Source organism: Mobula hypostoma, chromosome 6 (assembly GCF_963921235.1).
Source record: "Mobula hypostoma chromosome 6, sMobHyp1.1, whole genome shotgun sequence".
Lineage (NCBI taxonomy): Eukaryota > Metazoa > Chordata > Chondrichthyes > Myliobatiformes > Myliobatidae > Mobula > Mobula hypostoma.
In genome coordinates, this window is record NC_086102.1 from 92,681,823 (window position 1) to 92,696,842 (window position 15,020).

Genomic DNA, 15,020 nt, shown 5'->3' on the forward strand with positions numbered 1-15,020 from the left:
GTAACATGGTGTGTTGAGCATGATGTGAGAATTATTTATAAGTGGATAATATCTTTATCCAAGATGTTGAGTCAGGTCTGTTTCTGTTGCTGCTATTTGCTGATCTGCTGTAATGCAGGCAGAATGGAATTGGAGAAGATTAAGATTAAGGGATCTGTAAACTGTAACATGTAGCCTCAGGGGAACTTTCAGTTTGGTCAGTTATGTCAGCGCCGACGACATCCAGCACATTCCTGAGGTTACTTTCATCTGGGTGGCAGTTGAACGGATCATAGTGTCTGGGAGTTCACAACCCAGTTCTTTCACTGTCCTCTGCTCCCTCGTGGATTTTACAGGTCTCTCTCTCTCCCTCTCTCCCCCCCTCCCCCCTCTCTCTTTCTCTTTCTTTCTCCCTCTCGCTCTCTCTGCCCCCTCTTCCCCTTCCGCTCATGCTCTTACCCTGAAGTAAAATAAAAGCAAAGCAGGATGGATTTAGGGAGTCTGCAGACTGTTGTAGCTAACTCTGCCTACATCTCGGCCCGAGTCACTTTTGATGGGCCCTCTAATGTCCAGATGACCAGAGATAAAAAGTACCGAGCCAAACTCAAACTGCCACACATCACCCAAAGTGAAAGTCTGAAGGATGAGATTGACACGGAGTTTGAGAGTATTTGCATCAGGCAGCCCATTGGGAAGCGACTGTTCCAACAGTATTTGGACACTGTTGCCGACTACAAGCCAGCTTGTGAGCTGTGGAAAAATATTGAAGACTATGATACAGCAGAAGACGAAGAAAGAGTTCAGAAGGCACAAGGTATTATCAGCAAATACTTGGAAATGGGGGCAGAACTCTTCTGTAGCTACTTGGAAGAGAAATGTATTTTGAGGGTCAAGGAGGACTGTGAAAATGTGAGGGAAGACCTATTCAAGGAATGCAAGGAGCTGACGATGGAATTCCTAAAGAGTGCTCCCTTTGAGGCTTACAAACAAAGCATGTACTTCATGAGGTTCCTGCAGTGGAAGTGGCTGGAAGCCCAACCCATCGGAGAGGACTGGTTCCTGGAATTCCGGGTTTTGGGAAAGGGAGGGTTTGGCGAAGTGTCTGCTTGCCAGATGAAAGCGACTGGGAAACTATATGCTTGCAAAAAGCTGAACAAGAAGAGGCTGAAGAAGAGGAAAGGCAACCAGGTAAGTTTGGGCTGATTGAGGCTCGAGCTTTGCACTGATGTGGGGAGGGAAATTACGCAGATTCAGCTCCTGCACAAGATATGGGTCAGAATAATTGGATGAAGGGGCACAGTGATCTGCCGAAAGGATCAACCTTCTTGTGAACCTGACCTGAGACAAGATTAGAACATGCTTAAGTCTTAGCAACATCTGCCGCTATACCATTGCTGTGCAGTTTCTAGAGGCATGAATGAAAATATCAGTCAATGTTTTTTTAAGAGAAAATTGAGTTATACAGCATGGGGACCGGCCCTGTGGACCAACTCATTCATCCCAGCCAAGTTGTCAACCTGAGGTGGTCCCATCTGCCTAAGTTTGGCCCATATCCTGTTCCTATCCACATGCCTGTCCAAGTGTCCTATAATGGCACTTGCTTCTACCACTTCCTCTGGCCCCTCAATCCATATACTCTCTGTGTGCAGAACTTGCCTGGTCTCCTTCAAATTACTGACAAGTTGGTTGACGGAAGCACAACTACTAATTTTTGCTGCTGCACGCAGTTCTAGTGTAACACTTAATTCAAATGAACATTGGGAAATAGAAGATAACATGTGATTCCAGTCAGGATACAATCACAATGGAGAGTGTGCAGACAAGGTTGCCCAGAGTATTGCCTGGGATGGAATGTTTCAATTAAGAGGGGATACTGGGTGGGTTGAGTTTGTTTCCTAGAAATGGAGGGGGCTGACAGGGTGGGGGGGGCGTTGGGAGCTGACAGAGGTGTACAAAATTAGGAGAGGCACAGAGAGGCGGGATAGTGAAAAATTTTCCTTTTTAACAGATGTATTAAACCAGAGAGCATGGATTTTAAGGCAAATGGCAGGAGATTAAGAGAGGATTTGAAGAATTTTTTTTTCATGCAGGGTATGATTGCACTCTCAGAGTCTGTTGTAAACATAGTTACTTTGGCAACATTTAACGAGTATCCGCATAAACACTTGGATAGCTAAGAAAAGGTTACAGGACAAGTGTTCATGAAGAGAATTGGGAGAGATGGGCACTAATTGTCAGCAGGGATTTGGTGGTCCGGTGAGCTTCTTTCCATGGTCGGTAAGTTTTGAACTCATTTCGTTCTGAATCCACATTGGAACCAACCTGGCTTTCCCTAAAGCAGGTGAAATCTATTTCTATGTGAAAAGAATGAGGAACAAGGGAGAGAGAAAAAAAAACAAAGGTCATGAGTATTATCAGGAAGCACCGTGGAATGGATTTTTGGAACTCTAAACAACGATACCTTGCATTTATGTAGTGTTTCTAGCATAACAAAACCTCCAGCTGCTTGGGTTGTGAGGTCTAGACACTGAGGTGGATAGATTTGTCAAACCAGAATAAGAATCATCACTGATAAATGTCATGAAATTTGTTGTTTTGCAGCAGCAGTACAGTGCAATACATGAAAATTACTGTAAACAACAAAAAGGATATATAAAAATATATAAGCAGTGCACAAAGGGAGCAAGACAGTGAGATTGTGTTCATAGGTTCATGAACTGTTCAGAAATCTGATGGCAGAGAGGGAAAAGCTGTACCTTAAACATTGAGTATGCATCTTCAGGTTCCTGCATCTCTTCCCTGATGGTACTAATGAGAGGAGGGCATGTAAGGACCCTTCATGATACCCCGGGCTTGCTTTTATGGTGCTTTGTATATTTGCTTCCTGACTTCTACCAGAGACAAACTGGAGTTCACAAAAAATGTCTGTTGTCTTGGTCTTAGTTGCCAAAATTCTATTTGTCTATTACTCCCGCTAATAAACCAAATAGATTCTGCAGATGCTGGAAATCTTGAGTAACACACAAAATGCTGGAGTCAGACAGCATCTACAGAGGAAGATAGATAATCAACGTTTTAGATTGAGACTTTTCTTTGGGACTGGAAAGGGAGGGGCCAAAAGCCAGAAGCTGGGAGAGGGGAAGGTGTACAAACTGGCAAGTGATAGGTGAAACCAGATGAAGGGGAAGATGGGTGGATCGGGGAGGGGGCATGATGTAAGAAGCTGGGCAGGATAGGTGAATGGGGTCTGTCTTTTTTTTATATATGTTTTTCAATTTTTTAATGTTCTTTGCACCTCTGATTTTATCTACATCCCCAGGCAGTCTCTATGTATTCCAAACTCTAAAGATTACTGTGTAAAATGTTGCCTTTGGTTCCAAGTCACATCAGTGACTATTGAAAACAGATTCTCTTTAACTCTGTTTAACTCTGTTATTCTGTTTAACTCCTTCATCATTTAAAACCATTCTACTGAATTGTCCCTTTCAATGGAAGATTATCCTTTCTCAATCCTGAGATCCCCTCATCCTCCAGTCAAGTAAAGCTTTTCTATGCCCTCTCCAAAGCTTTAATGACCTTTCTAATGTGTGTTCCCAGAGCTAAACTGTTTGCTTCACGGGTTTAGCATAGCTCCTTGGCTTCTGTGTTCTAATCCACTGTTAAAAATATTCACATGCTTTGTTAACCAATCCTACCACCACTGGCATGATGATTAAAATCACCTTCTGGTGTTGCGCTGTCTCTCATATATCATTTATTGCTACTTATTGTTTACTTCCAAATGTTGTGTCATCTGCCAGTTCTAAAATGATGCTGCGTATCAGTCATCCAGGAGCTGCTCATGAACATACTCCTGTTTGTGGGAATTTTAGAGAGATACAGCTGGGAAACAGGCTCTTGTCTGTGCCAGCCATGATACTAATCTCATTTGCCACCACATGGTCCATATCTCTCCATTCTCTGCTTGCTCAAGTACCTGTCTGAAGTGTTGCTTGCACCATTTCGCTCACCTCATAAAAAGGTTGTCCATTCATCCATTTTATTTCTGCCAGCCAATCACAGACTCCTGTTTCTCGAAGCCATATACCTCCCCAATCCATTGACATTAGTCATTCCCTGGTTCAGTACATGTTCTAGACTGCTGGTTGCCTTCTCTATCAATTCCATGATACCATGGTAATTATTTTCAATATTTTGACATTCCCCACCAATTCCATTTCAATTTCTGATATTGGCCCTTTCCTGAAAGGGAAGAAAAAAGATGATACTGAAATGGCGACAGTCTTTCTCCAGTTGATGTCCCCTCTCTTTAATATCTTTGTAAATATATTTCACCACCCCATTCCCTTCACTGGGTGGCCCACAAATGCACCATGTCTCCCGCACTGTTAGACTGCTTTCTTCAACTCGTCTGCAGTTGAAGCACAAAGCATGACAATTCCCTTCCTTATCTTTTCTGAAAACTTTCTAACATGAATATTATGTTTATATCCTCCCTTTCTTCATAACTGTCAGATCATCAAATTTATAAGCTAGGTATCATCCATTTCCCAAAGCTGTGCTGATTTTGCACTTCTATTCAAGACAAACCCTGTGGAAGGTTTGTCCACACTCCTGATGGCAAAGACAGCATGCAAGAAAGGTCAGGCTTGGGGTCACTAGCTCCCCTTGTGAGTGTTAGTCCTTGGGTTCAACTTAATATCAGAGGATGTATAGAGTATGCACCCTGAAACTTTTACTCCACAAAACAGAAAACAACCCAAAGAATAAATGGCAGAAAGTGTTAGAGCTCCAAAACCACCTCCCCTCCCCTCCCACACACAAGCAGAAGCAAAAGCATAAACCCTCCCCTCCCCCCTCCACTTGCTCCAGCAGAACTATCAATTCCACCCCCCCCCCATCACCCACCCTGCAGGCAATAGCAAGGCCCCCAAAGAGACCATGATCTCGAGTCCATCAAAAACTACAGTCCATCCCAACTCTTCAACATTTTCAACAAGGGAGAGAGAGAGATATTGCTCCTGTACAATGAGAGGGCAGATCAGCAGCTCACTGTTATGATCTGCTGCAATCCTTGTCTGAGTTCCCTGACACGAGAACCATCAGACTCTCACTCACCATCGAGAGAGAGAGAGAGAGAGATTGCTCAAGTGCAGGGGGTCTTATTTCACCAAACACCACCTGCTGTCTCGATATTTTAGTCTACTGCAACACTCCAGTTGGTGATATCAGCAAGGAATCGGGTCATCTGTAGGGCTGCATTCCGAAAGGCGCATACCTTCCAGGCTGTACCTGGAGATAATGAAATACCAAGCTGCATGGCAAATCCGAGAGCAAAATCCCACTGCCTGTGAATAACTGTAGTGTGAGCTACAGTTGTAGATCATGAACTCCGACTGGACCCCAGCCACCTTGAAAAGAAAAAGAAGAGACCTGAGAAGAAAAGGATATGCTGTTTTGCAGACAAACAGCAAGAAGTTGCCTGGGGTCTGCAAAAACCTCTGGCCATCTTTAGCTCCTCCCAGTTGTTTGTGCTCTTTGGAGGTTTGATGAAGAGTTAAATCTTGTATCTGGAACCCAGCTCCTTCCTATTCCTGTTCACCTCTAATGAGACTGTTCCTTCTTGTCAATCCAGTCCATCCAATCCATTTGAGATATTTTGTTCAATCACAGCCAGAGTATTGGTTGTCACAATATTACCTTATACTTACCACTTCACCAGTGCATGAATACTAACTAATTAGGTCCAGAGGGGCATTGATCAATTGATTGACGTACAAGGACCACATTCTCCTTGGCTCCTGAAATTGACGAGGGTTTGGTTTTTACCAGGTATGTGTTTAAGATATCCCCTATCACAACTCATTTCATCTGATTCCAGCTGTCCATGTATTCATTGCCATTGGGACTTTCAGAACAATTTCTGATTCAAAATCCTGTCATCAATTATTAAAACTGTATAGAAATTCCAATATTAAATATAAGGTGTATAGGAATTCCTTCTCTCTGAGGGTAGTGAATCTCTGAAATTCTCTGCTTGCGAAGGTTGGATCACTGGATATATTTAAGGTAGAGATAGATAAGTATTTGAAAGATTGAGGAATTGAGGTTTGTGGGAAATTGCAGGGAGGAAGTGTTGAGGCCAGTGTAGATCAGCCAGGTTCATATTAAATGGTGGGGCTGTGTTGAGGGGTGGAGTGGCCTACTCCTGCTCCTGTTTTCCTGTGTTCTTGTGTTCAGTCAATCCCAAAGAATTCACCTCCCCTCCTCTGATTGTAATCCTGCTTTGTACTCCAGTACATCCTCAGAAAGCCTCACTGATGTTGCTACCTCCACATGTCTGTTAAGTTGAACCAATCTTTTATTCCTTGGTGCTTGTTTTAACCATCTGATGACCACAATGTGTACTCCAAGCCTAACCTTAATGGTTTATTGTCCTCTGTTTTGAATTGGAATTATGAAAAGCACCATGCAGAAGCATCCCTTTTACTAAATATGATGAGAAAATGAGGCATTTTCTAAGGATTCTGATCTCCTATTTGTCTTAGATTTTATGCTTATATTAGACAATAGACGATAGGTGCAGGAGTAGGCCATTCAGCCCTTCGAGCCAGCACCACCATTCACTGTGATCATGGCTGATCATCCACAATCAGTACCCTTTTCCTGCCTTCTCCCCATATCCCTTCACTTCACTATCATTAAGAGCTCTATCTAACTCTTTCTTGAAAGAATCCAGAGAATTGGCCTCCACTGCCTTCTGAGGCAGAGCATTCCACAGATCCACAACTCTCTGTGTGAAGAAGTTTTTCCTCAACTCCGTTCTAAATTGTCTACCCCTTATTCTTAAACTGTGGCCTTTGGTTCTAGACTCCCCCAACATCGGGAACATATTTCCTGCCTCTAGCATGTCCAATCCCTTAATAATCTTATATGTTTCAATAAGATCCCCTCTCAGCCTTCTAAATTCCAGTGTATACAAGCCTAGTCGCTCCAATCTTTCAACATATGACAGTCCCGCCATCCCAGGAATTAACCTTGTGAACCTACGCTGCACTCCATCAATAGCTAGAATGTCCTTCCTCAAATTTGGAGACCAAAACTGCACACAGTAGTCCAGGTGTGGTCTCACCAGGGCCCTGTACAACTGCAGAAGGACCTCTTTGCTCTTATACTCAATTTCCCTTGTTATGAAGGCCAACATGCCATTAGCTTTTTTCACTGCCTACTGTACCTGCATGCTTGCTTTCAGTGACTGATGTACAAGGACACCTAGATCTCGTTGTACTTCCCCTTTTCCTAACTTGACACCATGCAGATAGTAATCTACCTTCCTGTTCTTGCCACCAAAGTGGATAACCTCACATTTATCCACATTAAACTGCATCTGCCATGCATCTGCCCACTCACCCAACCTGTCCAAGTCACCCTGCATTCTCATAACATCCTCCTCACATTTCACACTGCCACCCAGCTTTGTGTCATCGACAAATTTGATAATGTTACTTTTAATCTCCTCACCTAAATCATTAATATATATTGTAAACAGCTGCAGTCCCAGCACTGAACCCTGTGGTACCCCACTGGTCACCGCCTGCCATTCCGAAAGGGACCCATTAATCCCTACTCTTTGTTTCCTGTCTGCCAACCAATTTTCAATCCATGTCAGTACCCTACCCCCAATACTATGTGCTCTAATTTTGCCCACTAACCTCCTATGTGGGAACTTATCAAAGGCTTTCTGAAAGTCCAGGTACACTACATCTACTGGCTTTCCCATGTCCATTTTCATAGTTACATTCTCAAAAAATTCCAGAAGATTAGTCAAGCATGATTTCACCTTTGTAAATCCATGCTGACTCGGACCTATCCTGCTACTGCTATCCAAATGTGTTGTAATTTCATTTTTTATCATTGATTCCAGCATCTTCTGATGTCAGACTAACTGGTCTATAATTGCCTGATTTCTCTCTCCCTCCTTTCTTAAAAAGTGGGATAACATTAGCTACCCTCCAATCCGCAGGAACTGATCCTGAATCTATAGAACATTGGAAAATGATTACCAATGCATCCACGATTTCTAGAGCCACCTCCTTAAGTACCCTGGGATGCAGACCATCAGGCCCAGGGGATTTATCAGCCTTCAGTCCCATCAGTTTACCCAACACCATTTTGTACCTGATGCGAATTTCCTTCAGTTCCTCCGTTACCCTAGGTCCTCTGGCCACTATTACATCTGGGAGATTGTTTGTGTCTTCCCTAGTGAAGACAGATCCAAAGTACCTGTTCAGCTCTTCTGCCATTTCCTTGTTCCCCATAATAATTTCACCCGTTTCTGTCTTCAAGGGCCCAACTTTGGTCTTAACTAATTTTTCCCTCTTCACATACCTAAAGAAGCTTTTATTATCCTCCTTTATATTCTTGGCTAGCTTACCTTTGTACCTCATCTTTTCCCCCCATATTGCCTTTTTAGTTATCTTGTGTTGCTCCTTAAAAGTCTCCCAATCCTCTGGCTTCCCACTCATCCTTGCTATGTTATACCTCCTCTCTTTTATTTTTATACTGTCCTTGACTTCCCTTGTCATCCACAATCGCCCCCACTCCCCTTAGAATTGTTCTTCCTCTTTGGAATGAATTGATCCTGCACCTTCTGTATTATTCCCAGAAATACCTGCCATTGTTGTTCCACTGTCATCCCTGCTAGGGTATCTTTCCAGTCAACTTTTAGCCAGCTCCTCCCTCATGGGTCCATAGTCCCCTTTGTTCAACTGTAATACTGACACTTCCGATCTTCCCTTCTCCCTCTCAAATTGTACACTAAAACTTTTCATATTATGGTCACTACCTCCTAATGGCTCCTTTACCTCGAGTTCCCTTATCAAATCTGGCTGATTACACAACACTGAATCCAGAACTGCCTTCTCCCTGGTAGGCTCTAATACAAGCTGCTCTATATTTTTGCCTATCCAATCTTGGGAGAAGATGACGTCAGCTCGCAGTGGCCACTCCGGTGATGGATATCTGTTATCTGTCAAGTAGGGGACCGTGCACAATCCTGATTTGATGGAGACAGACGTGAGTGCAAAGCGGAACATCTGGAAAACTTCTGAAATGTCTGCTTTGCTACCGCTGCTACTGTGTGGTAACTGGAATCTCTGGAGCTGAAGGGCTCGAAATCCTCGGCTTTGCATGTTTCAGCAGCCGGGGCGAGGTCGAAGGCGCTCGGGAGGCTGTATCAGAGAGGCTGCTTGGAAGCTCAGAATTTTTGGACGGATGGATTCAGGGTCCGCTGTGGTCGTCTGTTTCCAAGGTATCGGCAAGTTGACGGTGCCTGGAGGTTTATGGCAGGGAGTTTCTCCCTTTTGCCGCCTGCTAACAGGGACTCGGGAGTCGATCAACTCGGTGACTTTGAGACTATTTTTTGTACTGTGCCTATGGACTGTTCTTCATCAAATTATGGTATTGCTTTGCACTGCTGTAACTATATGGTATAATTATGTGGTTTTGTCAGTGTTAGTCTTTGGTCTGTCTTGTTTTCTGTGATATCACCCTGGAGAAACAATTGTATCATTTCTTAATGCATGTATGCATTTCTAAATGACAATAAAAGAGGATTGAGTGTTCTCATAATCTAATATATTATAGGCTAAAATCTTGCATCTGCGGAGTTGCAAGATTTAGTCAGTATCGAGTGTAGTGGAAAGGAGCTGGTACTCCTGATGCAGTGTCTAGACCTGAAATGCTGACTGTCTATTTCCATCAATAGGTGCTACCTGACCTGCTCCAGATTTTCATAATCTGCAGTCTTTTGTATCTCCACCAGGGAGGAACTGCCTGGGTATATCCTGTTCATAAAAGCAGAACAAATCCAACACAGACAACTGGAGTTGGAATTGGAATTGGTTTATTATTGTTACATGTACTGAGCTACAGGGAAAAGCCTTGTTTTGTACACCGTCCATGAGGGATAATTTCAAAACATAAGTACATTGAGGTAGTACAAGTGAGTGCAGAATCTCGCGTTATAGCTGCAGAGAAGGTGCTGATGTACAGCAGACAATAAGGTGCAAGGACCACAATGAGGCAGGTTGTGAGATCCAGAGTTCCCGTTAAGTTCAGGAGGTTCAGTCGAGAGTCTCATAACATCAGGGCGGAAACTACGCATGGGCCTGCTGCTGCATGTTTTCAAGCTGATGGAAAAGGTCTTTGTTTATGATCAAGATCAAGTTTAATTATCATTCAACCATACATGAGCACAGCTAAATGAAACAGTGTTCCTCTGGGGCCAAGGTGCAAAACACATTACCAACAGCACACACAGCACAAGATACATATAATACATCTAACATAGCAATAAGCAAACAGCCATATTGAAAAATGTAATATAGCCCAAGTCCCTGTGTGACGTGTCCTGCAGGTTGATTGTCAGCAAGAACAAGCTCTCGGCAGTCCACAGATGAACGAACGCTCACTTGCACACAATCTAACTTGTCTTCCTCTGAGTGAACCCTGGGGGGCAGGACTGATGGGAGGGGCTTGTCCCCCCCAATCCAGCATGGACTGAGTGCCACAGTACCTCTGGCGCTTTCTCCCCTGGGCGGCTGCCGCAGGTACTAGACCGAGCTATGAAAGCTTTCTGCTGTTGTTCTTGCCAATGAACCAGTGAGCTGGACGCTGTATTCTACATTACCAATGTCCAACAGGGTCTTGCAATCACAGGAAAATGTGACAATCTCTCACTGTTAGACTGCACACTGCCTTTGCCTTCACCCACCGACTCCAACGCCTTCCTGTAGCAGGCAGCAACATAGTCCACACCAAGTCCAGCTCCTTTGCTATCGAACAACTCACTGACAGGGTAGACCTGCAGTACCTAAAGTTCTCAATATCCAGCAGTGTCTTGCAAATGTAAAAAAAAATGTTTAAAAAAGACAGAAACATATTTGGTTAGCCCCAGAAAGGCTGCTGCGTCTGAGCGCGATGCCAGTTTACCAGAAACGTTTTGTTGGCTGTGTTCCCAAGTGTAGACAGACTCCACAGCAGGGAAGCTGGTTTTCATCCTAGACGGAGCTTTGTCTGCAGCTCTCTGCAGCTTCTTGTCCAATCATCTAATCACTTAATCAGCAAAGTGTTGCAAGTTATCATTGAGAGGAAAAGCCCTCCCTACCCTTGGGCATATCTACAAGGAGTGCTGCCAGAAGAAAGCAGCATCCATTGTCAAAGGTGCCCACCATCCAGGCCAAGCTCTCTTCTCGTTGCTGCCATTGGGTAGGAGGTACATATGCCCTGGGTCCCACATCACCACAGTTATTTACCCTTCAACCATCAGGCTCCAGGTGAGGTAAACATCCTCTCCATATCAAGACTTTTCAATCCTGGAATCATTGTTGTGAACCTCCTTTGAACCCTCTGCACTGTGAGCACATCCTTTCTTAGATAAGGGACCCAAAACTGCTCAAAATATTCCAAATGAAGCCTCACCAGTGGTTTATAGAGCCTTAACATTACACCCTTGCTTTTATATTGTAATCCTGTCAAAATGAATGCAACATTGCATTTGCCTTCGTCAACCTGCAAATTAGCCTTTGGGGAATCCTGCACAAGGACTCCCAAGTCCCTTTGCACCTCAGATTTTTGAAGTTTCTCTCCATTTAGAAAATAGTCTATGCTTTTATTTCTTCTACCAAAGTGCATGACCATACACTTCCTGAAACTGTATTCCATCTGCCACTTCTTTGCCAATTCTCCTAATCTGCCTAAGTCTTTCTGTAGCCTCCCTGCTTCCTCAACACTACCTGCCCCTCCACCATGTCTTTGTATTGTCTGCAAACTTGGCCACAGCCATCAATTCCTTCATCCAAAATCATTGACATATAACGTCAAAAGAATTGATTCCAACACAGACGCTTGTGGAACACCACTAGGCAACCAGAAAAAACTCCCTTTATTCACACTCTTTGTCTCCTACCAATCAGCCAATGCTCTATCCATGCTAGTATCTTTCCTGTAATACCATGGGCTCTTACTTTACTAAGCAACATCATTTATTAAGCACCTTGTCAAAGGCCTTCAGAAAATCCAAATGGTCAACATCCACTGATTCTTGTTTGCCTATCGTGCTTGTTATTTCTTCAAAGAATTCCAACAGATTTGTCAGGCAAGATTTTCCCTCAGGAAATCATGCTAACTTTTGCCTATTTTATTGTGTGCCTCCAAGTACCTCAAAACCACATCCATAATAATCAACTTCAATATCTTACCAACTACTGAGGTGAGATTAGCTAATGGCCTGTAATTTCCTTCCTTCTGCTTCTTTCTCTCCTTGAAGAGTGGAGTGAATATGCAATTTTCCAGTCTTCTGGAACAATGCCAGAATCTATGCAAATACATATTTCCCTGAAAGTGGTGACAGAGCCAAGACGACAAAGAAGTTGTGTGGCATACTTAATTTTATCAGTCTGGACAATGAATGCAAGAGTCGGGACATCATGTTACAAATAGACAAGACCTTGGTAAGACTGCACTTGGAGTATTGTGTGCAGTTCTGGGCTCATCTCTCCAGTCTAGCTGAAGAATCCTGACCCAAAAGGGACTGTCCTTTCCCTTCACAGATGCTGCCTGACCTGCTGTTCCTTGAGCTTTTTGTGTGTTACTCTAAATTCCAGCGTCTTGTACATCTATTCCTAACAGCATTATGTTCTTAACAATATTGCCTACCAATCAATCAGCAGATGTTCTTAATAATATCAAATGTAAAAACATACATTGTAAACAAAGTCATTCTAGAATGGTTTGCCAGCATGCTGGCTCATAAGTTATGTACCCTGTTAACATCTACACTCTCCTGGTCTGGTAAACAATGAGGACAGTCCCTTGTGGTGAATGTACACAGAGGGGCTTAGAGATACCTGGTGGTATACTGCATACTCACTGTCCACAGGAGGTAAGTGATGAAAAGGAGGGCTGAGAAGGTTGATGCACATCAGTTACTGCCTACTGTTCAGAGTCAATGGAGGCTGGGCCCCGGTTACTGCAGATACTGTAGTTAAGTACTGTTCCAATGCCATCTACAATACACTGTTGTTGGTGGAATCATGGATGGTGACAAGGAGACGTACAGGAGTGAAACCAACCACATGGGTGAGTGATGTCAAAAAGCAACCTTGCACTTAACACCAGTAAAACCAAGGAAAGGGAAGTCAGGTGAACAGACAGCAGTGAAGGGGTGAACGACTTCATGTTCCTGGGTGTCTTCATGTCATGTGGCTCAGCACAAAGATACAGCCATGTCAGAGTCTCTACTTCCTTAGAAGTCTAAGGAGATTTGGCATGTCATCTATGACGCTATCAAACTTTTACAGCCCTTTGCTGAGGTGGTCACATCTGAGATACTGGATGACCGCCAGGAAAAGTAAAGGGAGCAGGCCGACAGTACAAGGTCCTCTGTTGCCATTCTCCTCACTAACAGAGTCGGGGGACGAAGGGGATGTTCTTTCAGGGTTAACAGCAGCAGTGATCAGGGCTCTGGCACTGTGACTGGCTCTGAGGCCTTGAGGGAAAGGGTGGAGTCAGACGGGGTAATAGGAGACCCAGTAGTAAATGTTGAGACAGGAGATTCTGTGGCTGCGGAAGTGATGCAGGAGTGGATCGTTGCCTCCCGAATGCCGAATGTTGGTTCAAATGACTTAGCTAGAAGAAGGAACGTGGTCCCGCGGTGCGAATATAGGGAGTCTCGTAAGAAGATAAGAAGCAGGACCTTGAGGGTAGTGATTTCTGGATTATTCCCAGTGTCACATGCAAGCGAGGTCAGAAATAGAAGGACAGGCCAGGTGAATTTGAGGCTAAGGAGTTGGTGCAGGAGCAGGGAGTCTGGTCCTTGACCTATTGACATCTCTCCTGGGGGTAGTGGTTTCAAAGTGTGAGGTTTAACAGGTAAAGCAGACAAGTGTGGATTGGCTCTGGGGGCTGGGATGCTACAGTCATTACAGAAACATGACTGACAGCTCAATATTCCAGGATACAGATGCTACAGGCATGACAGGGGATAGTTCTCCCTCTACAAGATACAATGTCTCAGGAAGATGACATCCATCATTACGGACTCCTACAATCTGGGCTGTGCCCTCCGTTCGATGTTACCATCAGGGAGGAGGTGCAGGAGCCTAAAGAATCAACCTCAAGGTTCAAAAGCTTTCCCCCGAGTTCGATCAGGTTCTTGACCCAACCTGAAAAACCCGAACTCTACCTCTGATTATATTTCCCTCAACTTGTCATTATGTTTATTTTGTCATACAAGTTGTGTATAATTTATGTTTATTTATGTTTATGTAATTCTCATCTGTAACCAACTGCCTGCCGTAAATAACTAATTTTCATAGTATTTATTCCCTGGGTGTGAATGCCTGTGGCAAAAAGCTTGAACACTGATGTTGGTGGTAGTGGGCTGGTGGGATTAGACACTAGGTGCTGAACTCCAGTCACTGTGCATTGAGGTGGCAGTGTGGGGTATTGTACTTCGGTCACTCTGAATGATGGGGAGATAAAACACAAGATGGGCAGTGTCTCAGTCACTGAATAGTGGGAACATATCGGAGCTTGCTTTCATTTCCTAGAATTCTAGCCCAAAATTTGCCGTGAAACTCACTTTAGCATTGCTGAGGAGATAGCAGAAGTTACTTGAGTTCTTTGAGGGTAGAATAGGGAGGGTTGATAGAGGGGTACCTGTAGATGTAGTGAATTTAGATATTCAAAAGGCATTAGAAAAAGTGCCAGAGAGAAAACTGGTGTACAGATTAAAAGCCCACGGTATTGGAGAAAGTGTGTTAAAATAGATTGAGAACTGACCATCTCAGAAAACAGAGAGGTGTCATAACTGGGTCCTTTACTGAAAGGAGCTTTAGTGAAGCGAGAATCAGAATCACGTTTATTATCACCGGCATGTGACGTGAAATTTGTTAACTTAGCAGCAGTTCAATGCAATACATAATCTAGCAGAGAGAGAGAGAAAAAATAAATAAAATAGAAATAATAATAATAAATAA

At 43.7% G+C, this 15,020-nt stretch overlaps 1 protein-coding gene across 1 annotated transcript in view; it reads left to right on the top strand.

Annotated features, from left to right (window-relative positions):
- Window positions 1-465: 465 nt before the first annotated feature.
- The window catches only part of grk1a (G protein-coupled receptor kinase 1 a), a 54,219-nt gene continuing 39,664 nt past the window's right edge, over window positions 466-15,020 (top strand). Inside the window, exon 1 of the mRNA XM_063051210.1 lies at window positions 466-1,167. Within this exon, the coding sequence (XP_062907280.1) occupies window positions 466-1,167 (702 nt within the window). The remainder of the gene's footprint in view (window positions 1,168-15,020) is intronic.